Source organism: Anomaloglossus baeobatrachus, chromosome 6 (genome assembly GCF_048569485.1).
Source record: "Anomaloglossus baeobatrachus isolate aAnoBae1 chromosome 6, aAnoBae1.hap1, whole genome shotgun sequence".
NCBI classification, from domain to species: domain Eukaryota; kingdom Metazoa; phylum Chordata; class Amphibia; order Anura; family Aromobatidae; genus Anomaloglossus; species Anomaloglossus baeobatrachus.
In genome coordinates, this window is record NC_134358.1 from 128,960,545 (window position 1) to 128,974,051 (window position 13,507).

A 13,507-nucleotide genomic window follows, 5' to 3' on the forward strand; every position below is an offset into this window, starting at 1 on the left:
TTGTGACATTTCTCTCTCTGAGAAGGTGCAGTTTTGGCTGCAGTTTTGGCTGCAGTTTGTGAACACGAAAAAGAAGCAGCGTGCGCATGTAGCCTAACAGTGGGATTTGCTACAGTTACATGGAGGGCAATTAATTTCTAATATTTCTACCTTGAAAATAGTTAGAACCCCCCCCCCCCCAGGAATGACACCTGATGCCGGCCGACTATTATGTCCTGTTACACAAGATATAGCAGACACATTCAGATATAAGTTACTTTAAAATAAATCAATGCCAATAGGATTAATACCCTGCTGCATCCTGGTTTTAAAAAAGTGCCAAAACAGTACCTGTCATCACGGATTGTGAACCCAGCCAAAAAGCCTCAACACACCGGTCAACCATCCGATGTGTACAGAGACCACCGACACCCATTTCTCCTGACAAAGGGAATCTGTCACCAGGCATTTGCCACCTAATCCGAGAGCAGCAGCATAATGCAGAGACCCTGATTCCAGCGATGTCACTTACTGGGCTGATTAGTGTAGTTTTGATAATTATTGCTGTTTAAAGGGAACCTGTAACCAGTTTTTTCACTATGAAACCAAAAGTCTCCCCTTCTGCAGCTCCTGGGCTGCTTTCTATGAGGGTGCACCTTGTGCCCTTTCTCCCCTTGCAGACCCCGAATATAACTTCATAAAACCTGACCGTTAGGTATGCTAATGACCTGTGGCGCTCAGATGGGCGTGCTCATTTTCGTCTCCTGTCCCTCCTTGTGGCCTATCTTCGCCATCCTCCTTTCATGATTGACGTGATGACGCCGCCTTTATCAATCTTGCGCATGCGCAAACACCGCATCGGCTCACATGAGGGTGAACTGCGCAAGCCGGGGGAATGCCTGCACAGACGCGAGATTTAGCCGAGCAGCGTGCATGATGACGGCGGCGTCATCACGTCAATCTTGAAAGGAGGATGGCGAAGAAAGGCCACAAGGAGGGACAGGAGACGAAAATGAGCACGCCCATCTGAGCGCCACAGGTCATTAGCATACCTAATGGTCAGGTTTTATAAAGTTATATTCGGGGTCTGCAAGGGGAGTCAGGGCACAAGGTGCACCCCCATAGAATGCAGCCCAGGAGCTGCAGAAGGTGAGACTTTTGGTTTCATAGTGAAAAAACTGGTGACAGGTTCCCTTTAAACAGTGATTTTATCATTAGAGGACTACTTGGCGTGCTGCAGGTAGTCCAGCATATTCATGAGCTCTGTAACAATAAACAGCTCAGTAAGTGACATCGCTGGAATCAGGATTTCTGTCTCTACATTATGCTGCTCTCAGATGGTAAAGCAAACACCTGGTGACCGATTCCTTTTAAACGTGTGGAGAAAAGGATTGGGCATGTTGCATTACAATGACTTGCCTCCGCAGGTCAGAGTCTGGTGTCAGCGGCTTACTACACTCTGCAGATTAAAAACAAAATGTAATCAAGCATCACTGCTCACCTATCCCATTCCCCCGCACTGACCGTCCTGTGGTGCCCCCAGGCTTTTGTTAGGTAGAGTTGTCGGGAGCACTGATCTGCCATATTACTGGGGTCCGGGTGATGCCAGTAGCACAGCATGTGACCTCAGAAGCCACTGATTGCCTGCAGTGGCCAGAAAGTGATAAAAAACAGCAGTACTGCTGGAGGCTCAGCACTGGATCGCCGTGGAAAATGTTTTTTTTTATGGCGGCTGAGGTTTTTTGTTTTTTTTTTTAAAATAAAAAAAGTGTAAAAAGCCAGACAACCCGCTTAAAGGGAAACTGTTCTGTCACTCGACATCTATATGTGCAAACAGGTCATAGAAAGTTGAATAAAACCTTGATGCGTTATATCTGCCATTCAATGTCTTAATCCAGAGAAATCAGCATTTTTCTTTATATGAATGAGTTGGTAAGATCTGTGGGCTGGACACAGATCTCCCTGACAATCTGTCTCCAGAGATTATTGTAAATGAAAGGGGCATTACCAGTGTGAGACATGTAATGACTGACAGCCCGCTCTTCTGAGATACATGGATCACACTGGTAAGGCTTCCTTTCATTTACAATAGTCTCTGGAAGCAGATTCTCAGATTTTTGTCTGGCCCATAGATCTTTACATTTCTCTAACAGCTTATTTACAAATTAGGAAAATCTTAGCTTTCTCTTGAATAAGACATTGGATCACAGATATCAAGGTATCACTTAATTCAGCTTTCTATGGCCTACATGCCCAAATAAGACAGATTGGGAGGGTTGATCCTACCACGAATTTCCTTTAAAAGGAACCAATCACCAGGATTTTCCTATATAACCTAAAGCCAGTGCTATACTGGCTCTATCAGGCTGAGTCTATACATACCTGCAGTGGTCAGTTCGGATGTTTAGGTTTTGAAATCCAAGAAAGTGAAGTTTGTAAAATGAGTGGCTTGTTGAGTGACAGCTGCACTGGAGCAGATCATATTTTCATAGTAAAGGAGTAAAGGTGCTGAGGCATCATGGCACCCTGTAAGCATGCTTCCTGGCTACAAATCTTTGTGTAGATTATTGACTCATGTAACAGTACTGTGGCAATACCACTGAAGACACTACTACAGCGATGGCATGATGATGATGGTGTATGAGCTCCATTCTAAGTCTATGGCCACAATTCTTCAAAGTAAATTTCTTTGAAAAACTGCTAAATTTTGCCACAAAAATTTCGCGACTGTTTTGCGACAGGGGCACAACACCACAGACCGTCTAATTTATGACAAGTTGTGGTGTTCCTTAAACCACAAATCTTACTCCAGACAGGGCCTGATGTACGATTCCTGGTGTGGAGCACAGAGGTGCAAGGCATTTGTCTAATGCTCTAGATTGATGAAGAAGCACTTGACTCCACCACGCACTCTCAAGAGTGGTCTCGAGGAATTGGGGCCTGTGGGTCTGTATGCTGCTAAGTGCACAGTCATGGAAAAGCTAAGCAATTATACCTGTGGTTTGCACAAATCGGTGGTCCTTTTTAAGAAACTGGACCCAAACCAGATGGACATTTATCAAGAATTGTTTCAAAGTAAATTTAGACTTTAATTATATTTATTTATGGAGTATTCAGCTCTGCATTAGCTCAGGTAAGGAGATCTAAGGTCTGTACTGGAAATGCAGTCTGTATACGGAGTATGAAACATGGATGTCACAAGCTGCAAGCCCTCAGTTACATCTCACTAGTACAATACTAATTTACTGAGCTTTTCTCGCCATCATGTTCTCGAACAACTCTCTAATTCTCCAATAACCGCCTGCTCAGCACTTGACTTGTGCATTTTGCTCTTACTTGAGGAAGCATGAAGGGGATGACAGACCTGCTTTATTCTGAGGTCTGTGCTGAAATGGAATTCATTGAAATGGCGGATTATTGATAGGCAAGGTAGTCTAGAAGGCTTCACTTCTTATGGACAGATGAACAATAAGAAGTCATTGCCTTCATAAATGTAAAAGGACAGCAGCGTTTATCCAATTACCTTGTAACCAAATTGCACTGGATTATTATAGTTTCCCCAAATTAATTTATTGTTTAATTAAAAGGGGCTGTCCAGTCTTCTGATACTGATGAAGCTTCCATAGAATAGGTCATCAATATCAGATCGATGGGGGGCTCCGACACCTAGCACCCCCACTGATCAGCTGCCTTCAGCTCCGAGGGCAAACATATGTAAACACTGAAGTGAGCTGCGCTATACAGCACCTTTCAATGTGCAGCAGATCAGGAGCCGATCTGCAGCAGCCGCTACACACTAAAGGGGGCTCCTTACAATGTTTACATCAGGACACTGGCAGAGCTAATAGCAGGTGATTGGTGGGGTGTACGGGTAGACCCCCAACGATCCTATGTCATCGACAAATGCCCATGAATCCCTTAAAAATGTATTTAGATTTAAAATCTACAATAATCTGCTGTCACTGTAAGTCACACTGTAACGTTCGAGGGAACTCAGTTTCCTGTAGAGGGTAATATACAAAGAATGCAAAAATTCAGATCACGTCGGGCGGCCAACAACAGAAAAAGCACAAGAGTCTTCTCCATAATGTTACAGTTGTGATTTAGTTCATGGATGGTACACATCTAACACATGTAAGGACACAGACATATAGGATTACCTCATTATTAATGTCAAAGACGCCTTCTTGAATTTTTTCGTAAATTTCTTTTGCTGTGTTTATGAATGCCTGGAAGAGAAATATAGAGGAGTATATAAATAGTTATGAAGTAATAGATATCACCATCATGTCCAGAAATGAAAGGCATGAATCTACATAATCATAACAAAAAATACAATGATACAACCAGGAATCTAAAAAGCAAAGATGAACAACATATGGCCGGCACGCCAACAGCGAGCATTGGACGATGAACACAACCCCAGCAAAGACTGTAAATAATACAACTGCTGCCTCCGCTTACATCTGTGCGGTGTTCCTATGAAAACATTTCTTGTAGTTTAGCAGTAACTAATTATCAGATGTTTCCTATAGTATTTATTATACTTCCGTAACACCAACGTATACTGCAGCGCTGTACAGATATCACCACTGCCCCCATTGGGGCTCAGAATCTAAATTCCATATCAGGTCTTTGGAGGGTGGGGGGAAACTGGAAGAAACCCATGCAGACACAGGGAGAACATACAAACTCCTTGCAGATGTCTTTGGGATGAGAAATAGGTACAGTAGGTTAGCTCCAATAGTAACGCTGAAGTGCTTGTAAGAGGGAGGGGATAAACAAAAAAATCATTTCAGGAACTTCAAATACCAACAGAAAGGAATGCAATATAAAGGGACTTTCTTCACATTCGTAGGATGCTACAGTGGCTTTGGTCAACAGCTAATAGTGGTAGTTATTTCAGAAAACCGCCCGGCGGCTCAGCAGTTGGCCCGGCGGCTCAGCAGTTGGCCCGGCGGCTCAGCAGTTGGCCCGGCGGCTCAGCAGTTGGCCCGCCGGCTCAGCAGTTGGCCCGCCGGCTCAGCAGTTGGCCCGCCGGCTCAGCAGTTGGCCCGCCGGCTCAGCAGTTGGCCCGCCGGCTCAGCAGTTGGCCCGCCGGCTCAGCAGTTGGCCCGCCGGCTCAGCAGTTGGCCCGGCGGCTCAGCAGTTGGCCCGGCGGCTCAGCAGTTGGCCCGGCGGCTCAGCAGTTGGCCCGGCGGCTCAGCAGTTGGCCCGGCGGCTCAGCAGTTGGCGCGGCGGCTCAGCAGCTGGCGCGGCGGCTCAGCAGCTGGCCCGGCGGCTCAGCAGCTGGCCCGGCGGCTCAGCAGCTGGCACTGTTGCTTTGCAGTGCTGGGGTCCTGGATTCAAGTCCCACCAAGGACAACATCTGCAAGGAGTTTGTAGGTTCTCCCAGTCTGTGTGGGTTTCTTCGGTTTCCTCCCACACTCCAAAGACATTAATAGGTAATTTAGATTATAAGCCCCAATGGGGACAGTGTTTCTGATGTGTGTAAAGCGCAGTGGAATTAATGGCACTATATAAGTGAATAAATATTATTATTAGTAATAATAAAACCGGTCACCAATCATGTTACTCATGTTCTATCTGGAGACAACAGATTATTCTTTTGATTCAAGATTTAGGAGTCAAGTGGGCGGTCCTAGCAGTAGTCCGCAGCCGTATATCTACAGGTATACATGCAGAGCAGGCAAAGCAACCTACTGGACTCCTAATTGACTCAATAAGTGAATTATGAAATGTCATTTACTAAAAATCTTCTGTGTTCTGCTCAGTCCCCTGCTATGTTGCCTATCTAGCCCAAATCAGGTTGGGATCACCCAGAAATAAACACAACATTCTATGTATTCTCAGTGTAAAACATCTCAATAGCAAGAACCTCTTGCTAAAAGAAAGAAAACATACCACATAGCATGCTCCATGTAAGACAGTGAGTATCATAAATAACCACTATAGGGAATGACGAACTTCAGCCGCGGAAAGTGTTAAATTGGGCTTTGAAGCATCGATTCCACAGCCCGGAAATCTTTCCTGAACTGTCAGGGAAGGCAGCTATATTAACCAATGGTGAAATTACAGAGCAGCTATGAAGTCACCGCAGTAACAGATAGCAGGCACACGCTTTTACGAGCTGCCTGCTGCCGAGCTAGAGCCATTAAATATTAATGGTGACCTTACTAACATTGGGCAGCAGACACTAGAGATGTTACGCTTCAGCAGAGTGCACGAGGGGAAGATGACACTTGCAATGGTTTATGTTCTGTACAGTGCAGCCGCATTTGCCCGCAACATTTTTGCAGGAAAGGACAATGATAATGAAGCCCTGACGTCCCCGAGTCTTCACAAGATGCTTACATGTAGATTTAGGAGATGAATACAACAATGCCATGCTGAGCAAAGAGCATGTTCCTGCAAGAGAATATTTGATAGTGCCAATTAGAGGTGAGGACCAGCACTAGGTCCCATTTATGTATTCGCAATATACCAAAAAATCCCTGTTTTTAAAGTGAACCTGTCTAGTCTAGAAACGCTGTTTACCAGCAGATATAGAGGTAATCTGCAGGTATAAGGCCTTTAAATCATGTTTAGTTGGTTCAGTGGAGCAGCGGCTACAGGGAGAAAATGAAGTTATATTCCCCTGCTGCTGCGGGTACAGCACCAATCCCTATACAGTGCGTACGGCTGTAATCACTAGTGTGGAGCAGGCTGTCCATCAATGTGCAGGCGAGTGATTATAGCTGCGCTCACTGTATAGTGAATAGTAACTTTATTTTCTCCCTGCACCCTCTGCTCCAGTAAAGAGGCGACACAGGATTTAGATGCACTTTGCATTCAGATTACCACTATATCTGCAGACGTTTCTGGAGGTGAAAGGTTAAATTTAATAATGGTCAAAAATCTTGTCCCCGTATTATAAAAAAAATAAAAATAATGAAACTGATAGAGAAGTAATGGTAGGCTTAGCTAAGTTGAAACCTAAAGGATTTTTCCAGTATTCAGATGTTATGTTGTCTTGTGGGGTTTCCCCTTGCCAATCCAACATCTCTCCGCTATCCCCACTGATCCATCTCGTCAGGGCTGCAGTTAGGGCATCTCAATTACAGGACAAGACCACTGCAGGCAATCACTGGGCTCAGAAGTCTTGTGCTGTCTACATCTCATGACCGCTGATACCAATGATTGGCTGCAGACAGGATAGCATCGTTGAAGTAAGGCCCCTTTCACACCAGTCACAATTCTGAAAAAAAAAAACACGGATCTGGCGACTGATGCCACTGGATCCGTTTTTTCTCATTGACTTGTATTAGCGACGGACGGCCTCACGTTTCATCCGTCGTTTGACGGGTCTGTCGAAAAACGTGTGTCCTTCAGACAAAGACTACGCCCACAGCAACATTTTTTCTGCAAGTCGAAAAAACAAACGGTTTGGTAGAATGGAAGCCTATGGGCGCAGGATCTGTCGTAAATCAGTCAAAGGACGGAATCCAGCGACGGATTGTTTTTTGTTTTTTACTGAGCATGCTCCGATATCAGTATATATCGTAGAATACACGCCACGTGTCATTTTCAGTGCTGTGATTGGATTTTAGTAGCCAATAACGTTTTGGGGCCACCCCCTTTAGAGAAAAAGAAAAAAAAATGTATCCGGCAAAAAACGGAAGAAACGGATGACAAACTGATGCGACGGATCCGTCGAGCTGATGGATTGTGACTGATGGCAAAAAACTGATGTGTGAAAGTGGCCTTATGGCTGCCAGCAGCAGAGAGGATGCTCTGGTGAAGGGGGAAAGTAACGATGATTTTCTGATTTTTATACAGTAGTAAGCATTTAGGCCACTGAACTAGAAAAGAAAACCCCACAAATGACCAGGCCCTGTGAATACAAAGTATCAAGCTCTAACCCCATTGTTAGTGTGTGGACCTAGAAATGTCCAGAGTGAATGAGGGACACAAGCAGGAAGCCGGCACCCCCCCCCCACCCCAGCTTCTATTGCTAATTCTGGTCAGATGAGGGAGATGTAAATGACTGCGGACTGATAATACACAAATGCTGACAGACAATACGTGGCCGGGCCAATCAATCTATACATCTAGACAGATGCTCCTCAGATTCTTCAGAGGATTAGCTGTCTTGTGGTTTGGGCTCTTGTCTCTGAAGTTTGAGATGCCTCTTCAGCATAATCCTTTACCCACCGAGCCTGTGGAGTGTTTTATATAGTTATGACTCTTATTATCAACATTTCCATAGCTACCAGACTAAACAATAGCGCACAGGCAATTTCACGGCATTTCTGACCAGGGTCATTTTTTCCTTTAGGCTATGTATACCTTTAAGAAGCAGGATTTTTCCCAGCCACGTAATATACACTACTACTGTCATGTAGCGACTGGACTAGGCATAAATAACCCTACACAGTAGACATATACAAACAGCGACACTGCCCCCAAGAGCAGCATGCAGGGACCACACTGGAGCATCCACGGCAGGGTGATGAACAGTAATGACCGCGTACGGCAAAACACTGCACGTATGTATAACTACAGCTACTTATTGGAACTTACAAATGCCATACATCCCAAACTGTGCTACAGGATCATTACTGTGGGGAGCACGGTGGCTCAGTGGTTAGCACTGCAGTGTTGCAGCACTGGGGTCCCGTGATTCAAATCCCACCAAGGAAAACATCTGCAAGGAGTTTGTACTCCGCCACTGCTGTGAGTGACTACCTTCTTGGCAAATAAAAAAAAACGTTGAGAGGACTCACATGGGAGAACTGTGATTGGCTCCTAAGCACAGCTATCGCTACAGTGTTCTCCTGAAAGCAAGACCGGAGCTTATATTCTTTTCTGATTTTAAAAATGTGCTAGGCCTTATTTTTGGGGGGAATCTTATAAATATAAGGCAAATGCCTGCTGTATTAGTGCCCGAGGATCGCACCACACAAACCTCGGTATTTCTCCCGAGCAGAGAGTAAACGCTGCATAGACAAACACTGTCACTCAAGATCAGGAGTGCTGCCGATGATTACGGTGAGCAAGCGCATGGCTAATTAAGGGTACTTTCACACTTGCGTTTTTTCCCTCCGTCACAATCCGCCCTTTTGGAAAACAGCGGAATCCGTTAACTGATTCCGCTGTTTCCCATAGACTTGTATGGATGATGGATTGTGCCAAAAGTACCTGCGTTGCTTCCGCTGGCCAACGCTGCATTACTTCCGTCGGGCGGAAGGAACGGAGCATGTAACGTTTTTTCAGCGGCGGAATCCTCTATTTTTCATTGCGCATGCTCATCTTTTTTATTTTTTTTTAAATCACGGAAACGTTATTTTGTCTCTTGGTGGCCGAACGTTCAGCTGAGCGCCCGGCCGCCGGCATGTGAGAGCGCTCAGCTGAACGCCCGGCTGCCGGCATGTGAAACTAGCCTGAGAATGAATATTCACCCTCCTCTCTCGTAATCCTACCCACCACTCAGTCCCACACTCTACCTGCAGTATTACCAGCACTGCCAGCCCGAGGACTGCATCATAATTATCAGTGTCTCTCCTGAGCTGAGTGTACAGCTGCAGTGACATACACGCTGTCACTCTCAGCTGAGGAGAATCGCTGATGATTGCGATGTGATCCATGTGATGTAATACAGCAGGCAGAGTGCAGTGCAGTGGGCAGGATTAGGGGAGAGGAGGGTGAATATTCATTCTCTTAATTAGCCAGGGCTTAGAACAACACAAAGAGACAATAAATGTTATTACCCTAAAAAAGGGCTGCACAAGCTGTATTTCAGGATACTGTTAGTTTGAATAAGCAATTAGGGCTTATACTTCAAGTCTACTCCTAAAAGGCCAAATAATCCAGCTAGAGCTTATTTTTTGGAAAACACGGTATTAAAGGGGTTGCTGTAACATTTGGTTGTTTGAAAATCAACTACATGATCTTACGCATGTATAGATATATCTGTATATCTAAAGGGGATCAGTTATCGCCCTCAATGAGAAGCTCATTAAATACTTTCCAGAGGACAGATCAGTGTATGATCACTGGGGGCCTGGATATTAAAGGTATAGCTTCCAACCATCCTGGGATTTGAGTCTTTTTCCCAGGCGGTGAACCAAGAATCCCGCTCGGTCACCATCAGTGCAAAGAGCAGTGCGCAGCTGAGTTCACACTGCGCAGCGCTGTACAGATGAGCCTCAGCGTCCTCTGAGAAGACAGAAGCAGGTTATCACCATCATCTGTATTCTCTTCTGCAGGCTGAATAGAAGCTTCAGCACAGCCAACGCTTCAACGAGACCAAGAGAGCACAAGATCACTGGACATCTAGTCCTAACTCCCCCAGGGACAAAGTATGTAAAAAATAAATTATATTTCTCTCATCACATATATAGTTAAGGCTAGTTTCACACTTGCGTTGAACGGTATCCGTTGCATTGCGTTGTGTAACGGATGCAACGGATGTGTTACATATAGTGGCACAACAGATGCAACGGATGCTGCAAAACAACGCAATTAGTTTTGATTTTTTTTTTTTTTACAGTTTTACTATTGTGAACGATCATCTGACCGCTCCCTGCAGCCGGCCGCCGGGTGATCAGCTGATCGCTCCCAGTAGCCGACCGCCAGGTGATCAGCTGATTGCTCCCAGTAGCCGACCACCGGGTGATCAGCTGATCGCTCACAGTAGCCGACCGCCGGGTGATCAGCTGATCGCTCCCGGCCGCTGGGTGATCAGCTGATCGCTCCCTGCAGCCGGCCGCCGGGTGATCAGCTGATCGCTCCCTGCAGCCGGCCGCCGGGTGATCAGCTGATCGCTCCCTGCAGCCGGCCGCCGGGTGATCAGCTGATCGCTCCCTGCAGCCGGCCGCCGGGTGATCAGCTGAGCGCTGTCACTTGCCGGCGCCCGGGCATGTCGGCAGCCGGGCATGCCAGCGGGCGGGCACTCAGCTGAGCGCTGTCACTTGCCGGTGGCTGGGCATGCCGGTGGCCGGTCGCTCAGCTGAGCGCTGTCGCTTGCCGACGGCCGGGCGCTCAGCTGAACGTTCGGCCACCGCGAGCCAAAATAAAGTTTGATTTTTTTTAAAAAAAAAAAAAAAAAAAGGAGCATGCGCAGTGAAATCCAGAGGATTCCACTGCTCAAAACAACGTTACATGCTGCGTTCCTCCCGCTGGGCGGAAGCAACGAAGCGTCGCCCAGCGGAAGCAACGCAGGTCCTTTTGGTACAATCCGTCAACCATACAAGTCTATGGGAAACAGCGGAATCCGTTAACAGATTCAGCTGTTTTCCAAAAGGGCGGATTGTAACGGAAGGAAAACAACGCAAGTGTGAAAGTACCCTAATACAAAAAATATTGATGCAGCACTAATATATACCAATGCGGGATGCCAGTCCTCTAAGACATGTACTCAAAAATGATAGCATATAAAAAAAAAAACGGCGTCCGGACTCCAATGGATTACTCGAGTGAAAAAAGTGTGACTTATCTAATAAAATTAAACCCCCCGCCCCCAAAAAAAAACAATGATGTACCATAATAATACAACATTTTATTCAAAGGGTTATTCTGCAAATTAATATTGTTGTGAAGGTTAGCAACTGCTGTACTGAAAGTGCAGCTCCTGGGAGAAAATTAAGTTTATTGCTGCAGTCATACAGGCATGGAGGTGCGGCTACAGCAAGCACACCGGCACTTTGACTAACAGCCAGCTGTGCACTGATGCACTGCAAATCCAGCTGACAATCAAAGTGCCAGGATGTGCTTAAAACCGGCCAGAGTGAGTGGTGGCTGTAGCCACGCTAGCATGACTGAAAGCCGGTGGCTCCTGGGAGGAATAAAGTTCACTTTTTTACTAGGAGCTGAAATTTCACTACTATGACTGTGCATCTTCATACAGTTAGGTCCAGAAATATTTGGACAGTGACACAATTTTCGCGAGTTGGGCTCTGCATGCCACCACATTGGATTTGAAAATAAATTTCTACAACAGAATTCAAGTGCAGATTGTAACGTTTAATTTGAAGGTTTGAACAAAAATATCTGATAGAAATTGTAGGAATTGTACACATTTCTTTACAAACACTCCACATTTTAGGAGGTCAAAAGTAATTGGACAAATAAACCAAACCCAAACAAAATATATTTTCAATATTTTGTTGCGAATCCTTTGGAGGCAATCACTGCCTTAAGTCTGGAACCCATGGACATCACCAAACGCTGAGTTTCCTCCTTCTTAATGCTTTGCCAGGCCTTTACAGCCGCAGCCTTCAGGTCTTGCTTGTTTGTGGGTCTTTCCGTCTTAAGTCTGGATTTGAGCAAGTGAAATGCATGCTCAATTGGGTTAAGATCTGGTGATTGACTTGGCCATTGCAGAATGTTCCACTTTTTTGCACTCATGAACTCCTGGGTAGCTTTGGCTGTATGTTTGGGGTCATTGTCCATCTGTACTATGAAGCGCCGTCCGATCAACTTTGCGGCATTTGGCTGAATCTGGGCTGAAAGTATATCCCGGTACACTTCAGAATTCATCCGGCTACTCTTGTCTGTTGTTATGTCATCAATAAACACAAGTGACCCAGTGCCATTGAAAGCCATGCATGCCCATGCCATCACGTTGCCTCCACCATGTTTTACAGAGGATGTGGTGTGCCTTGGATCATGTGCCGTTCCCTTTCTTCTCCAAACTTTTTTCTTCCCATCATTCTGGTACAGGTTGATCTTTATCTCATCTGTCCATAGAATACTTTTCCAGAACTGAGCTGGCTTCATGAGGTGTTTTTCAGCAAATTTAACTCTGGCCTGTCTATTTTTGGAATTGATGAATGGTTTGCATCTAGATGTGAACCCTTTGTATTTACTTTCATGTAGTCTTCTCTTTACTGTTGACTTAGAGACAGATACACCTACTTCACTGAGAGTGTTCTGGACTTCAGTTGATGTTGTGAACGGGTTCTTCTTCACCAAAGAAAGTATGCGGCGATCATCCACCACTGTTGTCATCCGTGGACGCCCAGGCCTTTTTGAGTTCCCAAGCTCACCAGTCAATTCCTTTTTTCTCAGAATGTACCCGACTGTTGATTTTGCTACTCCAAGCATGTCTGCTATCTCTCTGATGGATTTTTTCTTTTTTTTCAGCCTCAGGATGTTCTGCTTCACCTCAATTGAGAGTTCCTTAGACCGCATGTTGTCTGGTCACAGCAACAACTTCCAAATGCAAAACCACACACCTGTAATCAACCCCAGACCTTTTAACTACTTCATTGATTACAGGTTAACGAGGGAGACACCTTCAGAGTTAATTGCAGCCCTTAGAGTCCCTTGTCCAATTACTTTTGGTCCCTTGAAAAAGAGGAGGCTATGCATTACCGAGCTATGATTCCTAAACCCTTTCTCCGATTTGGATGTGAAAACTCTCATATTGCAGCTGGGAGTGTGCACTTTCAGCCCATATTATATATATAATTGTATTTCTGAACATGTTTTTGTAAACAGCTAAAATAACAAAACTTGTGTCACTGTCCAAATATTTCTGGACCTA

At 45.4% G+C, this 13,507-nt stretch overlaps 1 protein-coding gene across 1 annotated transcript in view; it reads right to left on the bottom strand.

The window, feature by feature from the left end:
* RAB2A (RAB2A, member RAS oncogene family) overlaps positions 1-13,507 on the bottom strand; it is a 182,562-nt gene that overhangs the window by 20,258 nt on the left and 148,797 nt on the right. The window contains exon 7 of the mRNA XM_075353249.1: positions 4,140-4,208. Coding sequence (XP_075209364.1) covers positions 4,140-4,208 — 69 coding nt within the window. The remainder of the gene's footprint in view (positions 1-4,139; positions 4,209-13,507) is intronic.